Source organism: Bombus huntii, chromosome 4 (genome assembly GCF_024542735.1).
Source record: "Bombus huntii isolate Logan2020A chromosome 4, iyBomHunt1.1, whole genome shotgun sequence".
NCBI lineage: Eukaryota > Metazoa > Arthropoda > Insecta > Hymenoptera > Apidae > Bombus > Bombus huntii.
Genome location: NC_066241.1, coordinates 18,520,923 through 18,543,880, shown reverse-complemented (window position 1 = coordinate 18,543,880; position 22,958 = coordinate 18,520,923). Strand labels below are relative to the sequence as shown.

The 22,958-nt window shown below is 36.4% G+C and overlaps 2 protein-coding genes across 3 annotated transcripts in view; both read right to left on the bottom strand.

The window, feature by feature from the left end:
- Positions 1 to 6,078, bottom strand: part of LOC126864385 (beta-1,4-N-acetylgalactosaminyltransferase bre-4-like) — a 38,820-nt gene extending 32,742 nt beyond the window's left edge. The window contains exon 1 of the mRNA XM_050615682.1: positions 5,493 to 6,078. The gene's annotated coding sequence lies outside the window, so the exon portion shown is untranslated. The remainder of the gene's footprint in view (positions 1 to 5,492) is intronic.
- A 1,977-nt stretch (positions 6,079 to 8,055) lies between these two features.
- The window catches only part of LOC126864390 (low density lipoprotein receptor adapter protein 1-like), a 33,804-nt gene continuing 18,901 nt past the window's right edge, over positions 8,056 to 22,958 (bottom strand). For both annotated transcript variants that reach the window (XM_050615693.1, XM_050615692.1), the window contains exons 2-6: positions 15,313 to 15,506; positions 13,799 to 13,911; positions 12,160 to 12,401; positions 10,292 to 10,449; positions 8,056 to 10,166 (exon numbers count right to left, since the gene is read on the bottom strand). In XM_050615693.1, the coding sequence (XP_050471650.1) occupies positions 9,981 to 10,166; positions 10,292 to 10,449; positions 12,160 to 12,401; positions 13,799 to 13,911; positions 15,313 to 15,506 (893 nt within the window). In that variant the 3' untranslated portion in view covers positions 8,056 to 9,980. The remainder of the gene's footprint in view (positions 10,167 to 10,291; positions 10,450 to 12,159; positions 12,402 to 13,798; positions 13,912 to 15,312; positions 15,507 to 22,958) is intronic.

Genomic DNA, 22,958 nt, shown 5'->3' with positions numbered 1-22,958 from the left:
TATATATTCCCATTCGACTTGGCTTCTATACTCTTTCGCGCTCCCTTAAACTCCGTGAATGCTGACGAGGTATCTTGGAACCTGGCCAATTTACACCCTACTCTTTTTCGGATAATCAGATAAAAACGCTATTGAAATAATCTCTTTATTCCTGCTGCAGATCGCAGTCCTTCGAACTATAAATAATATCCTGCCAAATGAAAAATTCACTGATCATTCAAATTTCCTATTTACTTATACTGCTTGTTCATTGTTCGATAATCTTTTATCTTACCGATTCGTTATGTTCATTATATAATCTCTTTTACCTTATTGAACAGTTACTATAATCAGTAGCTACATCATAATCAGTTGTCTGTACTCGACACTGAAAGGAGATGATCCAGCACGAGTGGAAATAATTTCACGCCTTCCTCGTTTATCAGAAACCGATCGAAATCGGAAGTGTGTTACTTACTAGACAATAATGTTTTTACAAAAAGTGAAATTACTTTGAACCATTTGATCAAGAACTGTGACTAACCGTTAATCGTTATTTAACGTTAGAATTTGCCAAGTAATCGCATAGTCGTGATATTGTATTTCATATTTAACTAAGAATCCTATATTTGCTACACCTTGTTGCATCGCAATAATGTTCATTCACAGTGGCAATTTAACTTGTAACGGTTTGTTGCGTGTATGCAAAAAGTGTAATTACGTTTGAAAGGACCATATTTCAAAGAGGTAATATCGAGAATTGAACCGAAACGCTGTGTTGTATAGTGTTGCACACACTATATTCCTATTACACATTTATACCAATACTACCTTTGTGCTTTGCATTGAATACAGAAAATAACTGTGTATAACCACTGCATGTACACTCGCATTAGAAATCTAGAATCAATGATTATAGTCTGTTTGATGACATTTATCACAAGTATCAACATGCTAAAAGTAAGTTTAAAGAAATCGACGACCTCTTATGTTCATATCGTAACGTAATTTGTATCATATTACTTGATACAATATAATAGTCACTACATACTCCATTTGAACTCTATTTATTGGAACGAAATTTTAGTTAATACCCAATTAACCAAATACATGCAGATTGAATGCTATTATCTGATTATCAACTCCTGTTATATGAATTCTAGTGATATGTACAATAGGAGCTTGATTATCCGATCTAATCATAACACACGCTATTCCGCTAATAGAATAATTTTGCTTTAACGTAAGAGATGGTCATTTAAGTATTTTGAACTACATATACGTATATATATATATGTATATGTTTCTCCAATTTTTCGCATTCAGTCCTTCAAAGTTCCAACTTTTTCGAAGGGAACTAGAAAGCGAAGTAAAGCATCCTTTACTCCTTATATAACGTTTTCGTGAGAAAGATGTAAATCCGTACCGAAAGAAAATTCTATCACAGCATTCGCGATACGAATAGAATTGTCCAAACAGCAATCGATACGTTTATTTATGACAAGTCGTTATGACAGCACTCTTGAAATTGCTTCTCCTTTTGCTCCGAGATTTATGAGTCGCAAATGTTGCTCGCAACCAATATCAAACATCAGTCTTATCCTTGGTCGTTACAGAAATGCAATTTACATATTGCAATACAAAAAATAACAAGGAACAATGCCAATTGCTTTGTTCTTTAAATCGAACGAAGAAGAAGTGATAAAATACTTTAGTTTTTTATTTAAAGAGGACAGTATACATCTGTGTTTTGAAAAAATATTTTTGAGAGTTTTAACTTTCAATGCAAGACACGTAGTTCACATCGATCTGCGGCAAACTCGTTTAAGGTAATATACGGAGAGGCGCGAGTTCCTAGAACGAGGAACATATTTTCCGAAAGCCATGGAGTTGTATGTGGCGGAATTTACCGTTAGCTTCTCCTCTACGAGGAGAAACTAGAAACATTTGCTAAATTGTAACTACCCAAAAATATCAATGCACCTAATTAAATGGTAGTAGAAATGCAAGCCAGCGAGAGGGTTTTATCCTTTCAACGAAACACTTGTATCTTATACGGACGAGTTTTTTCTTTCGGTCCACCAGATTTTACCAGAACTTACGTAACTGGTAAAAGTATGAAGAAGCTAAAGTTCATCAAGCTTCGAGACTGGTCACAATAGTCCTTGAAATAGACATAATATCGAGAATAATAAAAATGCTAACAATGAAATTCGGTTCCATATTTCCCCAGTCTGTTTACAAAATTTCTTTAAAATGTTCTTTCAATGTTATGTGGTATTTATGGATTCGCTTAACTAGTCAGATAACTAGTCGGTGAAATAGCTTTACGGCATACCAGAGTACGGTGTTTCTGCCTGTTCCTTTCAATTTTCTTGCTTCTTCGGTTGATTCGCTCCGCAAAACTCAGGATAGTAAAGTTAACTTGCCATCTTACCAAAGGTACCGCGAAATAGCACAAATCCCCCGCCCCGCATCGTCAGCAGTGCACGGTTTAACAAGGAAATCGTTAGACGGAGCGTGATTAACCCCGCCGTTGCGATAATAAACGAGCTACGAGCTTCATAACTCATCGGTGCCCTGGTCTCTTTCTTGTTTGCTATTATGTTCGCATGTTCTTCCTCGCCCTGCTCGATCTTTCGCCTCTAATTAATATAGATCACAAAACATTTGATACGTACTTCGTTTACTGCTAACACATGTTTCGGCCGAAAACATAAAAACACATATGTGCAATTTCATAAAGAGATGACAGATATTCTTTTCACTCGTGAGTTTCTTATTCATTGTGTATTTTATTAACGTCCATGTACTGTCGTTACAAAAGTGTCCGGATCTTCGTGAACAGTAGCGTATTTCGAACGTAGATTACAAGCAATACACGAAAGCTACAGCGACACCTTTAAAAAGATGCGGAACAAAGTAATTTCGTTTCTTATCATAATCTGTGGACGATAAACGCTGAAGAAAACAAAGGAAACAAGCTTACAGCGAAAATGTCTACAGTACCACCAAGAGAGAACCTGTTTCGTAAAGTGATGAGAATGCACTATCGCGGAAGGGTGGAAGGTAAGAGAGACGAGATGAGCACGATGGAATTTCTTGCCGTAATTATCGTAACTTCGTCGTAAGCATCTTTAATCATTTAGTCTATGACTAATTAAAAATAATTAGTATTTAATTGAATAAATTAAACGTACTCAATTTTCCATAGCACGTATATTTTATTTTTGTGTCTGTTTTTTAGGTTTGTCTGATATTAGAATTCTTAGAACTCTTCTAATTACATCACTATGTAGGCAGTAGATAATTGTGATAATTATAAATTATATCGAACCGATTGGCTGCGACCTTGATTAGGATTTCATGCCATTCCGAGATGTATTAAGATAGTTATATATTGCATTTTCAGTTTATGAAAGCCGATAATTCGGTATTTAATCCTTAAATGCGATTTTGCAATTTATAGTACATTTCACAATGTAAAAATGTCATTTGGTTATACGTAGAAAATTTATACACTACCGGCAAACCTTTTTTTAATAAAATAGCATGAAATTGAAAGCGAGAGCATCGAGAAATGCAAGTTGCGATCCGGCTAGATTAGAAACAGAAATCCTTCGCAATCGAGGAATTAGGATGGTTAATTTCGAAGATAAAAGATAGTTAGGAATGAGTTAATTTCGCAATCTGTTGTTCGACAGATTGAATTTTTATCTTTCTTGTTTCATATTGCTACTTCAAAGCACTATATCTATATCTATATCACTAGAGCCAATAATTACGATAAGTAATTTGTCCATCACGACTGGAACGCGAAATTTTTAACGGCTAGAACGCGCAAAAAATCCACTAGTTATCTGTGTTTGAATTTCACACCACGTTACGCAATTAGCATATTGCTTAGCAAAGATAAGTGTCCTTTATGTGGTTTTCTTTTATGCTTCGAAACGTCAAACAACTGGTTGTGCAAGGTCGTTCCTGTTGTCACGTTTTAGTCAGGTCAGTGCACAAGACGCTGTATTCTTTGCTTGACCCAGTACAATAAAAAAAAGTTACGCGAGAAACCACGTAAGAAACGTAGAGAAACACATAGATACGCGTGATTGATTTGCGCTTTTCTCGTGGTGGGATGGTGGAGGATGTCTAATCTAACTAATCGATCACGTAGATCAAATGTAAAGAGTAAGGGGAAAAGACCAACTAAAAAATTGGTGACCTACTGTCAGTCGTGACAAGCTGACATTTATAGATGCGTACATTCCATCTCGGCAGATTAAAAGCGGACTATCGCGCATTTAGGTCATCGCACGCACGGTCCCCATTGTTTTAACCTAATGTGTTGTTGAGAGTGGATTTGCACGGATTCCCCTGAATTTCAGTCTTTGCATATTGACATATACTGTCGATTATGTACTACGGCAATGTATTGAATTTTAAAATGGTCCTTGTATAAAAAATGGAAAATGTGACTTACCATATTTTTGATCCGTTGCCTGTGTTAAGTATGTGCCGATATTTAAATTTTGTTACTATCACGCCCAAATATTTTTGGGATAGCTATAAATTCGTTTGATTGTCGCGTCGTCATTCGTTAAATCTAATAGTCGAATGGCGATTCTTCTTTCAAATTTATCAATACAGGCAAAATGTATCTTACGCGGCAGTTTAATTAAACCTCGATTGCAATAAACGAAAACATCTCGCACTGAAATAATTCCAGTTAAACGATTCCGGTACTCTATGGATGAAAGAATACAATAGCGACGTGGCAACAATGATCGCATTGAAGAGACTGCGCCGATAAAGAATAAAGGATGCGTTATTTGTCTAACAAACGATTCCGCTCATTGGCTTGCCTTATTTAATGTCTCAGGAGTATATGTTGCAGATATCGTTATCTTACGACATTTCCAAATCTTTGAAACGTTTTCACGGCCATTTTCTTAACCTGTTTCACGTAGCAGAAATTTATTCCGATTCGTATCCTGAAGATTATTCAAATCTCTCGAAAAATGTTAATTCCATTATGGGACAAAAAGCTGTAAAAGATATAATTACAGCCCCATAATAACGAATTTCCGACTCACTGAAATCACATATTATACATAGAAAGAACGAGCCATACATATGCAACAAATAAATGCCAGTTATACTTTGCTTTTTGCATTCTGTAAACATTTGTTCGATATCGGCGAGCGGAACGATTTCGCGTGCAGATGTAACCTCTGGAAACACCCATTTACATATCGATGATGGAGATTTAAATCATATATCAAAGTCGAGCAAAAAAGTTGCATTTTACAGTGTAATAATATATAACGTAAATAGTGAACAGTTTCGAGAAATCTACAAAGTGTCGAAGAAACGTTGTCATTTCGGTGGCATCGTGACAGCCCTTTCGCCGTCAGCTGTCACGTGAGCGAATGAGTGGAAAAAAATAGCGAAGGACGCGATCGAAGCCGCTTGACAGTTTCGCGAGTCTTTTGTTTTTACGACTGCAAAGTACTTACGATCGTTCGATGCTTGCAGTGGCTACGGATTCCTGGGATTTTTCTACTTGCACGACCGAGTACAGCTTCCTTAATCCACGTCAGATTCTAGGCCCACGAGTATCAGATTCAGCAGTGAATTCCAACGTTATCGCACGCATTTTGTCAACTGATTGGTTATTAGTATTTCGGTGAATTATAATTAAGTAAACAACGACAGTCAACCATGTGATTGTATCGATATCTCTTGGCAAAAAACATCGTCAAAGAGGACGAGGAACTCGCACTATACACGGACAGTTTGCAGGAGCACGCTCTCTCCACTCCTTCTCAGAAGCACGATCGCACGGTAAAACAGACACTGTCCTTGCGGGATAAACGGCGAGATGACACGTAGAAGAGAAGAATGTCACTGTCTGTTGACCAGTCACTGCCGTTGCAGCTGGACCATCCTGCGGGAAACTTGGACAATAGAGGAAGACGCAAGTCTCCGGTTTCGAAGCTCTTTACCGCGAACATCCTTGAGGAAAAGCTCTCACGGAGACAGATACACGTTCGACAGCGCCTACATGCGGTGATGCTAGTAACTTTTCATGTCAAAAACGAGAACGCGGTTTATTACTGTTCAAAGACGCCATATTGACTGTTACTCTTACACGCACCTGACGCGACATCTGTCCACCATTTTCCGTACTACATTTTAATAGACCGATCGTTTTGTCGTTTTAGACTAAAAAGCGGGAACGTAATTATGCAAACATTATTTTTGCTTTAAACGACCGATTATACTTGGAAATTGCATTGCGCATTATCTTGATAAAAATCGATGTATCGTATTTGTAAATTGTCGACAATTTTGTTTGGTTAGAAATTTGAAAAGATGAAACAAGTAGGAGGAATGAAAGAATAAATCGTTTTTAATGTTTAAATTGATGATTTCGATCTTCGTTTCTTTCATAGCTTATCCAACTTTTATCGAAATACCATCGAGTATTATAACTTTTCAACCGTTCGGAAGCAGTTTAAGTATTACGAGAGGAAATCTATTAAAGGAAGTCTTTCGAATTCAGTAGCCGGTCAGTCCTTGAATCGTTCCACGCTTCTATTGATACTGAACTCTTTGAACATAGTATTTTTATTTTCTTAGCCATCATATTATCTGTACCGTGATTAAATTTGCACAGTCAGACTATTTTATTTGAGCCTCGATCGATACTTACGAACAGAGCTTCTGCTTTGCGTGCTTCATTTAGAAAATCCTATAAAAGTATTTCAAATGATCATTGCGTTTTATTTTATTTAATTAAATATATTTCTCAATTGTATATATAGACTCTTATTAAAGTTTCAACGCTCAAGGTCCCTTTTCAAATCTTTCAAGAATAATATTTTTCAAAAAATTCTTCAAGTATACAGATATAGACCTTTGTTAAAGTTTGATTGTTCAATTCCGTTAATCGGTATTCTAATAATTGAGATTTTATTGTATAAATGGGTATTTCGTTGTTTCCGTAATTAAATATGTTGAAAAAGAATTAAGTTTAGATTTGGAAAAACTTGGCCGAAAGCAGTTTCGTATTTGGGACACACCTATAGAACCGAACAGCGCCTAGGTAGTTACATTGAAGAGTAGTCTATTTCGTCTTTTGGTCGACGAGGCAGCCCTTTCTATTCGCACAACGCGCACGTTCCTCTTTCGTGCTCCCGGCTTTGCTTTCTACGCTTCCTCTCTTCTTCTTCGTCTGAAACGCGCTCGTTTACCTCCTCTCTATAGAGTAACCTCGAAACATGTCTGCATTAACGTCCTCTCCTGTGCTTCGTATAGGTAGTCAGTGTTTGCTACCTTCTGAATAGCTCACCAAAATACATATTCATGTGTCACCAGATTATATCTATACGTAATTACTCAACTTAACCTACTCCAATTTTTGCTCTAAAATTATTTACCCCGAATAGCACAATCAGCTGGCTTGCAATTTGTAAAATTAACCAACGCGACTTTATTTGCTTTATTGCCAAACTTGTTACAGTTCTACAAAAGAATTGATTAGCACCGGTAATTTGCAAAATTTTGCTAATGATATTAGTTCAGTTATGCTAGAGCCCTTGATAATAGTATTTGTAATCAGTTCGTTTAATATAATTTAATATAATCAATTTTGGAAAAGGAATTTACTTTGTGTAAGCGTCTCCATCTAGTGTGACAGTAAGATAGCAAACTACCTTATCGTGTAATCTTTCGGTACGTAGTACAGCTACTTAATGAGAGAACTTTATTCGAATTATTTTAGATTAAACGTAACAGTACACTGACTTCCATTTGATTAAAAAAGATACTATTCTCATATCTACGTTAGAATATTGTATTTTTGCAGCTGATATCTATCGCCATCTTTAATGTGTTTACGGAGGCAGAGAAACATTCTTATGAAACATAAAATCAATAAAAGCTATACTGTAAATAGCTAATGCGTTTCTGCAAAATCTACAAGAACACACGCAATGTTTAAAGTAGATATTCAGTCATTAAGATCAAGAGCGAGGAAATAGGATAGGCCAGAATTATTCAATGATAACGTACGACTGGATATGTATGAGTGTATTTAACGTGTAATTATATTCAAACACTTAGTGATATTAAGCGACGTTGCACAACCGTGGCACAACTGCACAAACGCACCCCGCCGATCGTATTATGACCATACAAAATTATTGGCAATTTTCACCAACAAAATATCAATTACTCCTATAGTTTGTTTAACAAATCAACGAAACAATCCAACAACAAATACGTACCGCTTCCTAACTTGTTTTCGAACACGAAGCTCGACAAGGTTTGAACGTTAAAGTTTAGCTACAAATCGGCCGGCAATTTTAACATCGATTCACAAATAAGTGTGAATGTTACGAACAGCGATGGTTGTATAATATCATTTTGCGCTATACATCTATCGAATTTCCTACGAAAATAGCCGACTACGTTCAACTATCAGACAACAAACCTTCGTATACCTATAATGTAACATCGTACGTCATAAATGCTATCGTTCTTCGGGGATGAATATGATTTTTCATGTAACATAAATATAAAATTGCTCAAATATCGTAAAAAGAAGTCAATGCGGTGTATATTATATTCTTGCGATAAAAGGAATAGAGTTCTTTTAAAAAGCTTTTAATATAATAATAACGATACGATAACGATTGTAACTTGCAACAACTCAAAGTCTGATTTGAAACTCTTGAAAGCAACTCCTTGACCGCTTAATTATATTCGCGATTAATCACAAATATGTTATCGTAGATAGACGTGTAGTTCAGAGATCGCGAGTAAGCCTTCAAGCGACATACTTTACACTCAATGCAAATTCCGCATAAATTATCTACGAATTTTGATGATGAACGTGTTAAATAGATACATGCTTTCACAGTATACGTACCAATGCATGTTTTTAATGTCAAATTACTCTTATTTCATAAACTTGACTAAGATCGTCTTGCTGACAATATCTATCAATAATGTATTTAAAAAAAAATAAAACTAATTTCTACTAATTTTCCTTTTAACAAAAAAAAGGAAAACGGACAAAAATTAATATCAAGACATATTTCTTTCTTAGAAATTACAACATAAGATCAAAAAATCAAATAGATAATATCAAAAGTATAATTAGTATATTCTCTGTTATTACCTAATCGTAAACATACGCTTTAAATATATTTTTCGCGTAGAAACAAATTTAAGAACGCCCGACTAAGAAATAGCCCAGCTATTTAACAACGAATAAAATTCGATTATATCTAATGAGAATTATAGGAATTCGTTTTGTTTCGTCGTGGATGATCGGACAATTTGATGTCGTCTCTTAAGTATCCTTTGATTTTACGCAAAATCGTTCGGAAATAAATGGTTTTGGTATACATATAGTGTTAAAATAGTAAAACTTGCTGTAAACGCACGCGCACGATACAGTAATATAAAATTGTATACGATATGTGTGAAAGAATTGGCACGGATACAGGCATCATACAAAAAGGTTCCAAAAATTGCTCCCATTTCTTGGTGATGAAACAAAACCCACTTTCTGTCGATTTATTTGTTTTCCCGAGCACCGCTCGATATCGATAGTTCTCCGAGGACGTAAAATGTATGGAAAAATCACCACAACAAAAATCACCGTTCAATCGTCGACTCCGTGATATTTGTAAAATATCGGTAAGCGTATTCGGTAGTCTTGTCACAACAGAACAGGAAATTTTGTTTAGAAATCAGCCGAGCGTTACGTTGGAATCGATCGACCAGCACCTTGTTTTTCTCGAAATGGCATTTGCTGCAGAATATTTCTTCCAACGAGTCGATTCATTGATGTTTAATGGTATATCGTGAGTTCGACGATAATAATTAGTCTATTGCTTGATTTTCCTCGGTTGGCCGTTATTCGATAGATGCTTCCAGAGATCGGTGATTAATGGCACGTCTCGGAAGCTATCGGCCGAAGGCTACGCCTGCTACGAACACATCAAGTCTACAGATCTCGATTCACCCCAAGCATTTTGAATTTTGAAGCCTGTCGTTGGCTTCGGCATAACGTGGTGCGACGCAGACGTCGTGCTGTGTCTCAAAGTCGTCATGGGAATGCTAATAGCGTTACTCTTTTTCTGTATCTTCTTACCATCTTCGTCTTCGAAGCAAACCTAAAAATATCGAAACATCAATATCTTCGTACGTCGAAGTATTTTTATTGAAATATTTTTATATAACAAAAAAATGTAATCATAATGATGACAGTACGTGAAACACATTAAAATGAACTGCCTACCCATGAATTTCCGGTTGCTTTAGTCTCATTCGACAAATCAATTAGAAGATTTTTCGGCGTATCGTTCGCATTACGCCGCTGAGCATTGTCTTTATTCTGTTCGTTAACTTTGTTTACGGATTTTGCCTCTTCTTCGTTTTTCTTCTTTTCGTTGTTTTCTAAAAACGAAAAATAATCGAAGAATATTTAATACAGTTAATTCCTAAATTTTTTTTTTAATGTTTTTACGAGTCTTGTAATCGAATAACGTCAACAGTCAATTGAATAAAGTTCCTTGTCAGAGTGCTTCGCACGTGAAATAATCAATAAATAATGGTTTATCAAATCCAGTTTACATAGATTGCGAAATAGAACCTGTTTCAGCAACTCTACGGTACGGTCTCCTAGATACACTTTCATTATCGACCCACATGTACACCAGTATCCACGAGTCTTTGTGATGTGCAAGTAGAATCTTCGCATACAAACACTGATTTCTCGCTTATCGCTAATTGGTAACTCCAAGACATTTCATAGTCCTGAACCAGAAACGCTTCGTTAATTACAGGACATAGCACTAGACCAATACCTGCGCATTCATAAAAAATGCTCAATCCGAAGACTATTTGCTTTGATTTACATTTTAATCCTTATGCTTGCATTACCACCCGAAAATACCTGGATATTTCTTCATTTTTGACAAGATATAATTTAATTACAAGAAAATACAAATAAGGATTATGTGTTGATAACTAATGACTACATTCTGTATCATTATTTTGTTATTATGATATGATAGAATTGATTAAAAAAATTATTAGATATTGCAATTAAATATCTTCAAAAGAGAAACAAGTTACGAAACGAGCTTTTAATAGAATTTGTAACAAAACATTCTGAGAAAGGCCACCTGGTTTCTAAAATATGTATTAGGTAACATAAGAAATGTTCTAAATTCATGAGCATCGCTCTTGGTTTTCTAGCAGTAACATTTAAAAAATTTCGTGGTAACCAATACCTAAATACGTCGATTGATCGTCTATTGAATTTTAATATACCTTTAGTCAATTTTTGAACAAGTAATTGAAATATACTGTTTGGTGATTCTACAAGGAGTCAATCATTTCGGGCGTAAAATTCTGTAAAAATCATGGGCATCGAGTTAGAAATTCTTTGAATGCGTGATATTTGAATAGTGTTCGTTCTTCAATAGGTATCTATTTGAGTACAGGTACCTTTGTTTCCAAATTAAAATAAAATTCTGTCCTTAATACCATAGCTTCCATCCCAAAATTCCATAACTTAATACGTAAATAGTTATCGAAGGAATAATCATAGCTAATTCTCTTTGGGGAGAACGTGCTCGACAATGTTTGGGCGAATGAAGGAAACACGCGAGTTGTAATTGTTCTAGCTTCCCACGGCGTTGTAGTTCGGTGCGCACAAGGTTCAATATTACCGGACAATTTCCTAGGGTGCACTCGTAACCTTCTCCGAAGCTCTCCGCAATATCCGCACTCTCGGAGAGTTAAGTGCACAACCACATAGATATTACTGCATCGCACCGACGCGATGCACGGACTTTTACAACAGATCAGAAGCTTCTAGATCGAAGCTGACTTTCTTTCCTCGTGTAACAAATTTCATCATTCGGTTTATTATTTGATTATTTCTTAGTTATAGGATTGTTATCGGTTATCTTGTTGCGAAAGCTTTGTGTAAAAGAAAAAGCTATACGATATAAATCGTTTGTAATGTGCAGACTACGGATTTTCGACATTTGCAGGAAATTAAAAATTGCAGAAATGCACAGAATGTAGTGCTTTAATGTATCCAACGCAGCGTGGTATTGTTAAAACATTACGATAAAGAATAAATAATTTACCTACCATTCCTATCATCAGTTAACGAGGGGCTTTTATCTTGAGCGTGATGGATTCTAGGATCGGCTTGGGACAGCTGCCAAGCTTCGTAAGCCGTGTTAAACGCCTGAGCCACAGTTAACGTTACCGTTTGCGCCATTTTTCTTTTGGGGCAGAGAAACGCGTGGCACTCCATAGTTTCGTTCAAATTTGTTGCGATAAATGCGAACACATGATCGTGAGCGGCGTCCGCCGAACAATATGAAATTCTGAAAAGAATTGCTTATGCGTATATACACAACAAACACTTTAAAGGAAACTATGATTCCTCGGCATGTTTTACTACAACCATTTTCTTCGTTAAAATTTACACAAATGCCAGGAGCATAACACTGTTTCAACTGCTAGTACTAAGTAGTACTATACAGTACTAAGTAATAGTATTATGATACAGTTATCATAATTGCTATAATTACAATCGAGGCCTTTATAACGTGAATATCTTGATGAAACGAGAAACACGAATATTCGCGAACTGTAAAAATGTATGAGAACCAGGAATATGCAATTATTTTCGCTACGCAACAAAGGAATACGTACCAAAGGAATTACAATGGAATTATAAAGAAAAGTTGCTCTGAAAGCACACGTGAAGGACATTTCGAATTATTGTTTAAACTGCGCGAGATTAAAGAACAAAAGCCTGGCGATCATTCAAAGATAACAAACTCTCTTAAAAGTCACTAAAAGTCATTAAAATAAAAGGTGTCTTTTTGTAAAATAAAACTATACCATAATATCAACACGAGTAAATATTAAGAGTATCTTGTGTGAATTGAAGCGATATTCCATAATTTTAAATTTTATCTGTTAATCGTGTATAAATTCTAGTCGTTTATATGAACCCAGAGTTAATCAAAGTGGCATTAACAGCCTCGGTGTATTACAGTGAAACTTGAGGATGTCGTGTGATTAAGAAAATATATAGCCTAAGTCGTTACCACGTTTCTTCGCTTTTTATGAACCGTATAATTTCATATTACAACCAGAATGCTTTTTAAACGCATTACAATCATGTAAAAAAACACTGTAATTGAAATGATATTAATATCATATTCAATTTCTTTCTTATCTTTAATCTATTTCTAATGGTGTTGTTCAAACAGAAGTATCGAAAAAAAGTCGTTCGTTTATTAAAATATTCAAAACTGAAAACACAAATAGCATTGTTGGTTGTAATTGCTTTCCCATATGATTGTTTCCGAAGAGAATATTTTGACGATGTAAATACAATCACAAAAACAAGCAAAAAGGTTAAAAAATAGAGGAAAAACAACGATACGGTTTCTCATTTCGATACGAATTCAGATATCGGAAGATCCATTGGGGAAATCATAGTTTCAAATTGACAAAGAGAATAATATTCCAGAATCGAATCACGTAACGTTTGCTCGTCGCCATTGCGCGATATTTCGAATATATTTTAGCCTGAATATCGGATATTACGTTGGCTGACGCAAAGGGAAATGTACAACAAGCCAGAACCAACAAATCCGGTTTCGTCCGATTACAGCTCTCCAATCGTGACTGACGTGTGTATACGCGTTTCGCAAAGCAGGAAATGCTTCGGATACGTTCATGGAGTTCTGTCTTGTTTCATATGTACCTGTATATAGACACTTGAAGCTGATCTTCTTCCGTGGCAAGGTCCGTCATTCTAATACCCTTTAAACTCACAGCTAAAGAGACCCGTTGCAGCTTCTTACCGCTTGCTTTTGCCTACAATATTAAAAGAACCTTTCATTCACCATAAAATCTCATCGTAAAATTTCGTAAACTCTCTTTATGTTAACTCTAAAAAAGTAATTAATATATATATTAGGTTGCCCAAAAAGTGTCTTTCTTTTACATACACGTCTTTTGCAACCATGCATCTTTGTACAAACATGAAACCTAAACCTGTCGAACGGTGTGATCTTTATTTTGATAGAACAAAATGGGTCATACGTAATTCGATAAAATAATATAAAACGGAAAATGTTGTGCATCCATTATTTCCTTATAAAACGAAAGAAACCTTTCGGACCACCTAATATATGTAGATATACATCGTGAAGCTAAATTGTTGATACAAACGAAGGGAGGCGAATTTTGTTTCATCGGTGAATGAACATTTCGGCCCAAGGGCCTTGGGACACTATAATTGTCGTCACAGGAGAAATATATTTGTTTAATGAACGGCTTTATCAGTTCGCTGTAGAAACACGGTTCAAAGTAAACGAGAAGAAAGAGGGCTAATTCCGTTTCGAGAAACGAAATATCTTCTCGAGCAACGGTAAACTTGCCGTGACATTTTGCAGTAATGTAATCGTGAAACTCGGCCAGAATAAACGTCGGAGTAAAATCATCGAATTAACTTCCCCAAAAGATTATTTAAACTGGCTTGAATCCTCTAAAAAATTTGAAGACAGCTGGTCTGTACATATTGTACGGTAACTATGTCTCCCAGAAGAGCGATAAAATAGAGGATAGGGTTATAAATAATTTGACGTTTAATAAAACGGAAAAATCTAATTTACGCGGAACATCGTTGAAAACGGACAGAATTATTCAAGGGAAACGGACAAAATTTGTCATTAACGAAGCTATTAACTTTCGCGTTAAACCAAATTAATTAACTTGTTAAATGTATTGACTTCGTTTAATTGCATCGTAGAACAATGGATAGATCGGTGCCGTATACAAGTAAAATGCCCCTTGTAATCAATCACTTTGTTAAAATGATACAGAAAAAGCAGCGCATCAAGGGTGAAGTTTAAACTATCGCTAGTTAAAATTAAAAAAGTTTAGAAAGTAAATTTGTTGTTGATCTCTATAAGGTTTAACGGCAAGTTTTAGCTGCCAAGTCGAGAACGTTTATCGATCTTATCTAACGTCGTAATTTATTTCGTCGAGAAATTAATGAGCTAGGTGCTACCGAGGTTGTACACCGGGGATATTTATGCGTAATTTTACATGTCGTCTTCTTCGCCCGTTTCAAGAACGTTTCGATCGCGCTCGAAATAGCTGCAAAAAGCAATTTTGCTCGGGGAAATGTTTCTCGCGATGCAAACTAATACATAAAAACGCTTTAGCCTGTTAACGTGTAATTATAAAAATCATGGATCAAAGTGTACCTACCATAGTAATGACGGTTTTGATGGCTTCAGCCGTAGCTTCTTCGCTCGAGGGTGTTTCGACTAGGGTACTACCTAAATATTTGAGGGTGAACCTGGCTTCCGATGCATCCTCAGATTCATCGTGCGTTGTACCAGCAGAACCGCTGCCCTCTACGCATTCGCGACTATTCGCTAGAGCCCATTCCTCGCATAGTTCTGCAAATTAACGTCGAACACATTATACAAACTCATCTTACAACATTCGTTCGTTTGCCTCCCCGCTGACAGTCATTAATTTGCTTTGTGAATTAAATCGAAACACATTTCTTCTTCGGAACATTGTAAGATATTATTTTTTAATTTATTAATAGGAGTTTCTGGTTAGTGAATGACCCGGTTAATACATTAAGAAGATGCGTACAGACACTAATGTATAGAATAATAGAATAAAATAACAGACAAGGAAAATATCTTCTAATCGAAACAGGTATATACGAGCATATAACAGCTCGCTGGAGATAAATACGTCGGTAAATGGAATGGGGGATGACCGGTGTAACATTAGTCTTGCTACATACAACTACGTAAACCAGTCTCGTTCTCTGACCGCGTCGTGTCGGGAATGGCACGTGTGCCAATAATGGATGCTCATAGCATCATGCAATCGGTATTCTCGTTTGATGCATCTCCTATCAGTTCAGACACCTTCTATCGATCACCCAAGGATAGACCGATTCCATTCCACAAGCGAATTGTATCGTGTTACGTACCAATTATGAAGGAGCTTTGAGTACAGATAGGATAATTAGAAATATTTGATTTACGTTCGAACAGTTTCGGACATGGTTTTACAATACGTTGTATATTTATTCTGACCTGGAAATGTCATATACAGAGTATAAATTTCTTGAGGGATCTGCTCCATTTTTAATAAATTTAGCTGTTTAGTATTGTATACGCGTAATCGGATTTTATCGTGTTGTATCTTGTATCACGAACTTGTATAAAAATTGAAATTTTAGCGTAGTTTTATATGGGACGCAGTGTATTCTTATCATTCTTCAACAATCTTCCACGAACAACCATTTTTGTATTTCGAGAGAACAGTTCTCGGTATTATTGTACTTCATAAACTTTTAAAACTCTACGAGCAATTCTCACGTAGAAGGCAAGAAAATATATCATGGTGGCATCGTGCAATAGAGCAAACGACAAAAGTATTCCTTGGAGAAGCTGTAAAAGTTTCTCAAGAGTAGAACGAGAAGTTTTTTCTACTTCAGACATTTCTGCGCCGAAGGAAAATCGGTTTCGATACTTTCAGATGTTTCTAACGATGTTTCTCCTCAATTCTTTGACCGAAACGAATCTTCTCTATAAATGTCACAAGTTTCTAAAAAGAATACCATATGGTACGTCAGATAAATTTTTGTTTCCTTTAGTTCCTCGGAGAGAATAGATAGAATAAACAGAAAGTTGTTAAAACATCCCTTGATCGTGACTCGAAAAATTTCTACTTGTCTTGCGTTACTTGGATTTTAACTTCGTTCGTTCAATAATCACGTCCTCCAATTCTGTTTCAGTCCAAACGTCACTCCAATTAAGTTTCTCACACAGCTTTCCCACGTCTACGATTCAATTAGATGATCCGACGATTGTTTCGATGTCCAACGATACTCTTTGTTCTTACGAATTCGCACAAAGCAACGGGGCGTCCATTGAAACAGTTTCCTGGTGTTCTCTTCGACGAAAAGGTTAGCATTCTAAACGACTATCTCGCGAGATAATTAACAAAGGATCCATCTTAATTTTTTATGCTCGCATATTTTCCATACTCGTCGAGTTCTTTGTTTTTATTCACATAACGTTACAAACCATCCAAATATTATTTTGACTCGTCTGGACATCTTTAAATGGTACTGAGAGTATATATCTAGAGCGAAAAAACGAAGTGCGAATAAAATAAACATTAAACATATTTTATAATACAATCGATAACTGGTCGAATAGTTATGCGGCGAAACGTGCATTAACGCGTTGGGTTTCTTGTGAGAAACTCGTGGCTGATATCGATGCGACGGTGACGAGTACTGTTGAAGATTTTCAAGTAAAAGCACTTCACAAATACAAGACGACGGTCTTTGGACCTGGCAGCGTCTCGGAAGAATTGAAAGTAATTACGTAAGGTTTTTCAGCAACTACTATGCATTGCTGGTGCTGTGTACCGTCTAGTGTACAAAAGTAAGTTACTTGCACAACCGGCATGCTTTAACTCACAAGGATCCAATTTTCTTTAGGCATAAGAAATTCATTGTCTTAGAATTGCTACCCTCTTGCTACCAGCGGAACACTTTTACAGATTACAAACCATTAAGAGTTTCGGAAAAAGCTGTAGAAAATATGTTCATTTGAAAAAATAAAGAAAAAGGAATAATTGAATTTTGTTTTAAAACAAAATATTTTCTATATCTATCTGTCCTGTATGAACTCGTGTGGTTCGTTGGCACGGTTATTATTAAATTTGCCAATTTCCAATTTCTGTGAAACGTTGCGAATTGTTGGAACAAAAAAAAACGATAAGGGAAGGTGAAAAATAGCGAATCGAGCTTTTCCGTTAGCCCGGCCACTGAGTGGTGAGCCGCAAATTAAATCTTCTTCCAGGCCTTTTACCACGATATCCACGTGACCCTTGGATATCGGATTTACTTCTCTTTTACTTCTGGCCTGATTCATTCGATAGGGACTTCAGCTTATCGCCATAGCCTTGTTGCTTCTTACTCCATTTTCCAAGAAATGCTTAATACGGTCCATAAGAAAAGAATTACTTGAATAATTTTCTATACCTTAAACCCTGAATCCAGCTTACAACAAGTCGGAAATACATAAAGAAGTTCTAGTTGATAGTATATCATAGCGCTATAAGATACTGCAGTTTCTTCAAACTTCATAAAATATTCAACAAAGGATCCTTTTTGTTATGAATCCTTCGACTGTATTATCAACTGAAGCTATCTTGTTCACAAAGTTAACTATAAGCCAATTTGAATTTACAGCTTTCTGAGAAAACATAGTTAGAAAGATGTGCATAGTAAAGAAGAAGCAATGCGCTGATCGGTATTAATCTCGAACAACGCGTGCTATAGAAAACCGCAAACCATTGCTTGTTTTCCGTCAACCCACAATCGATAAATAAACGCCACCGTAACACTCGTATCCACGGTAATGCGATAGCGCCTATTACGATTCGTTAATACCTGCAACCATTGTTTATTCGTGCATCATCGATGCAACATTGATCGTTCTCAATTGATGCCTGGGTAGATACATAAATTCCCTGAATTATGCAAACGAAGCTAATCACGTGGACTGATTCGATAGAATTAACCGAATAACAGTCCCGTGTACACAAATAATTTTAGAAACACGTCCAATTTTTTTTATCGAAGTACGTATGTATATTTCTAGATTCGTTATTCTCATTCTGGCGTATATTTTGCTCCATAGATTCTGTTAACAGTAGCAGGAAATACCCAAAGAAAGAAGCGCCGACATTGAGGCGAGTAACCCTTCGTTTCTCGTATTTTTCAGCCGCAATATACCATAAGATTCGTATTCAACAAAAGTTCAAAATGAAAGCATCTGTGTATGTGCGTATACCTGTGTAGAGAGCTCTTTCATTTCATTTTCTTCAAAAACCAGCTTCAGGTAGTACCTTTTCTAACAAATATATATGTATATGTACATACATATATCTTAGATACACGTACATACATATGTATCTTCAACGACTTCATCATTTTATTCGATATTTTTATTTGTAAATATTTTGATATAGAATTAATGTACTAGATACAAAGGGTTCCATGTTGTTAAACCTAACCCAATCTACTTTCCTGCATTAAAAAATAAATTTCACGCCTAATAATAATGCGTATCTTCACCGTCTCATGCACATCGATATCAACACCTCTGCTACTAAATCAACTCTGCACGGTGTCGCATCGATTAACAAGAAACAAGCACGACTATAAGCCGAGGGCACGGTTGTCTAATTTAAAAATACGCCGGTATTAATAAAAACATACAACCGATAACACCAGCGGGCCGTTAAATATTCATTAAAGATAATTCTCTTATGAATTATACACCGATGCTGTATGTTAACGGAGTGGCGACGTTGAATAAATTATTATGTGATACACAGCAGGTAAAATGAAATAGGCTGTCAATGTTACAATAAATATAACGTTGATATATGTAACTTGCTTCTAATAGGCTTACGGAAAAGAGAAGTAAGATATTTTAATCCCTTAACGATGAAACATTCGGAAAGGATTTAGTAACAACAGATTTCGTACTAACAAATTTTTATCTTTTTCGAATTTGTACCTATACAGCAATGTAATAGCAAATTGAGTTCATGATTAAGCAGGATGTATCGCGTTGAAATTTCAACAGCGTCTTCTCCTCAAAAATATCGCGAAAATAATCTTCAAACCATGCACTGAGTTTATCCTGTGCATTATGCGGTGTTAACGGTTCGACCATTAAAGTATAATCAAGGCATAAACGGAAGCTTCCGTAGCAAGGAGTTTCGGTGACCGCCCTTTTTGGAAGCAGCAAAGGGGATAGGAGTGAAAATCCTCAAAGCTTGGGAAAGCTAGCTTCGGTAAACTCGAGATCTTTATTTCCAGCAAATAGGAAGACGCGCTACCATATCGTTAACTCTATGGACTTCTACGACTAGAGAGGGCTAGTTATATATATATCCCTTTACATAAATTACAGTTACCACTCCAACAATTTTCTCCTTGTTGTTTCTTTATGTTCTTCTACTCCTGCGAACCTTTGCGAAACCAAGCCAACCAGTAAGAAATCAACAATATCGAAAGATAACTTGGCTTCTATCGCGAGAGTTCACGGTTCGCGATAAGTCATGCGGCGTTTTCGTCTTGGAACAATAATTTGTTGGGTTTCCGCGGTTACGCGAAGAAGAATAATGGCTGGTTGGGCTGGTTTTCCAAGGTAGGAGATACGTCGGAGGTACATTTTCCTTGATTATGCGAAGGGAACAAAAGGCAGCGAAAGGTAGGGACACGCCACCAATTCCGGTATGCTTGCACCGACAACTTTTTAAAGTTGCGTTACCGAGCCGACTAATTGCGTCCGGACCTCGTAAACAATTTCGCTACAATACAAATAATTATTACCAGATATATACTAGTCAGATAGAAACAAGCCGATAAACTTTCTCGGGGCAAAAGTTTTAGCATTTTTAATATTAAACTGAAAATACGATAAGAAGAATTCTCTCAGCCAACTTTGCGTTGTTCTCCTCCGCTGCTCGAGAAAACAAGAACCACTCTATTTGCTCGAGGTTATTATCTCTTTGCGCGTATTCCTTTTCCTTTCTTTAACTTCCTGGTTCCAATCGACTCGGTCAGATCATTAGGATCTCGAAGAACAGTTACAATTATGTCACTCCCTCTGTAGTCAGGTAATTGAACGTACGTTGCAAGATAATTGGAAAAGCTTTCGCAGACAGAAAGTGGAGGATGAAATTGCAAATGAGCTTGCCCATATTTCTATGACCAGCTAATGAACTTCATTAACGTGTTCTATTAGAATGCACGAACGGTTGTCGTTTCAATTTTCGTCGACCAAAACCTTGCTCGAGATATATTTCAGAAACGAATCGGCGTTAAGAGAAGAAAAGTAGGTCCCGATCACGTCCGTGAAATTTTGCTTTTTCCAGGCTTCTCCGAAAAGCTTCGGACACTTTTCTTCGGAAAAAGTGTCAATTATTCTTCTTTGTTCGGGGAGACGAAAGACATTCGAACGAAAGGGCCATCGGAGACTGTAGTGGACGAAAAGGATAGCAACAACGTCACTCAGCAGCTCGAAACGACTTCTTTTTCTGGTGGGACACCTGGGAGAAAAGATTCCTTTCCACCGTCACTTGGACGTGTTCCTCCCTTAGGACCTTTTATTTCTATTTTTCAACTGAACTTTTCGTTCGAACGAGCAAATTTCCAATTAACGTCATTATTGTCTGCCGACGTAGAATCCACTTTCCAGTTGCCTGAATATTAGTCGTCTTTTTATCGTCGCGGTGTCAATAATTCAAATTTTCATTCGTTACCTTTTTAGATGTTTCTTCTACCGCGCAGCCTGTTATACTGAAAAATGTAATTACACGTAACATAAAATGTACCTCAGAAAGCTGCGCTGACGCGATGAAACTCGATGAAATTTCACTGAAATTTTCTGGAACGCGTCATATACATTCATAACGGAACTTTTGAAACTTTAAAAAGTTGTATGTATTTACATTTTATATTTCTCAATGAGTCGTATGTATCAATCAAGGCAAGCGGTGTTAAAATTCAGCGATTCTTCTCGTCTGCTACATCGATCCAGTCCAAACGAAGTCTAAATTGCCAAGAAGTAAGACACCTTGTGCGAGGTTACTTGCAACGAAGAAATATAAAATCATCGTAAGTAATTTTAGCGCCAGTAATGACTTCCTCTCTTCCAGCTTCGGGTCGCATTTGCCGCGATTTGCATGCAAAACATCGTGTGTTCGAAATGACAACCGAACGCGGTTGACTTTATTCTTCTTTCTCCTTGGAGATATCTTGTCGACATGTTTTCCCTTCCTCGAAACTGTTCCTCCTTCCGCTCTCTAATATTAAAACAAGGACTCCCTCGACTGGAACTTTTTAACGTTTGAATGCAAACGAGCTCGATTGAGTTTGATATTGACATAAAAATAGCGGAAAGGAAATGTCTGGTTGATGGAAAGCAGTTTGCTCCTATATCCGCAGGCTTATTTTCAACAGTTCAGACTGGAGAGTCGGTGCCATTGGAATAGTAATTCGTTCATGGAAGATAAGTGGGTACTTGTTATTGAAATTTCCACCGACATGCACGACGGAACAAAATTAACGTTGTAGCCGTTTACGATAAACCAATCAGTGCAGTGAGCAATTACCAGATACGGTGACGCGGTGAATGAAATTAAATGCCATTTTACATAATTTGATAATACATTTTTTCAAACGTAAATAACAACATATTGGAAAGCATCGAGGCTCACAGTCAAAAGCAAAAATAACGTTAAAAATTGAAATTCAGTAGAGCAGCCATGTACGAAGCTTTAATCCGCAGTTGCACTTTACGTAATTTTTACGTTAAGAAACATCATACAAGTTACATCAGTTACGAGAAAGATTATACTGTACACTGCGATACGTTCTTCCACTTTATTAATATCATAAGAGGATCATATATTATAACGCGAATGTTTCAATGATTGAGATTAAGTTGGAGTGAATGTCCGTATCGCGAAAGAAGATTCTGCAATATATGTATTTGAAAGAGAGTTCTATTATAAACCAGTTCATAATAAACGTATAGAATGGTAAGAGGATTTGATTTTAAAAATATTATACGTCCCCGTTTGAGAGCTTTGTCTTTTACGTTCTCCCGTCGCGTAATTCTATCGAGCTCGTGGAAAGAAAGGATCTGCTTCTAGCTTCCACGTATAAATTTCCACATATTTTAGAAATCAAATTAAACGCTGAATCACCATAGGCGGCTAATTGGTCTGTCGGAGTGGAGATCATTTCCAATACTTTGCTTTATCGTACACGGTTAATTTCCGTTCGC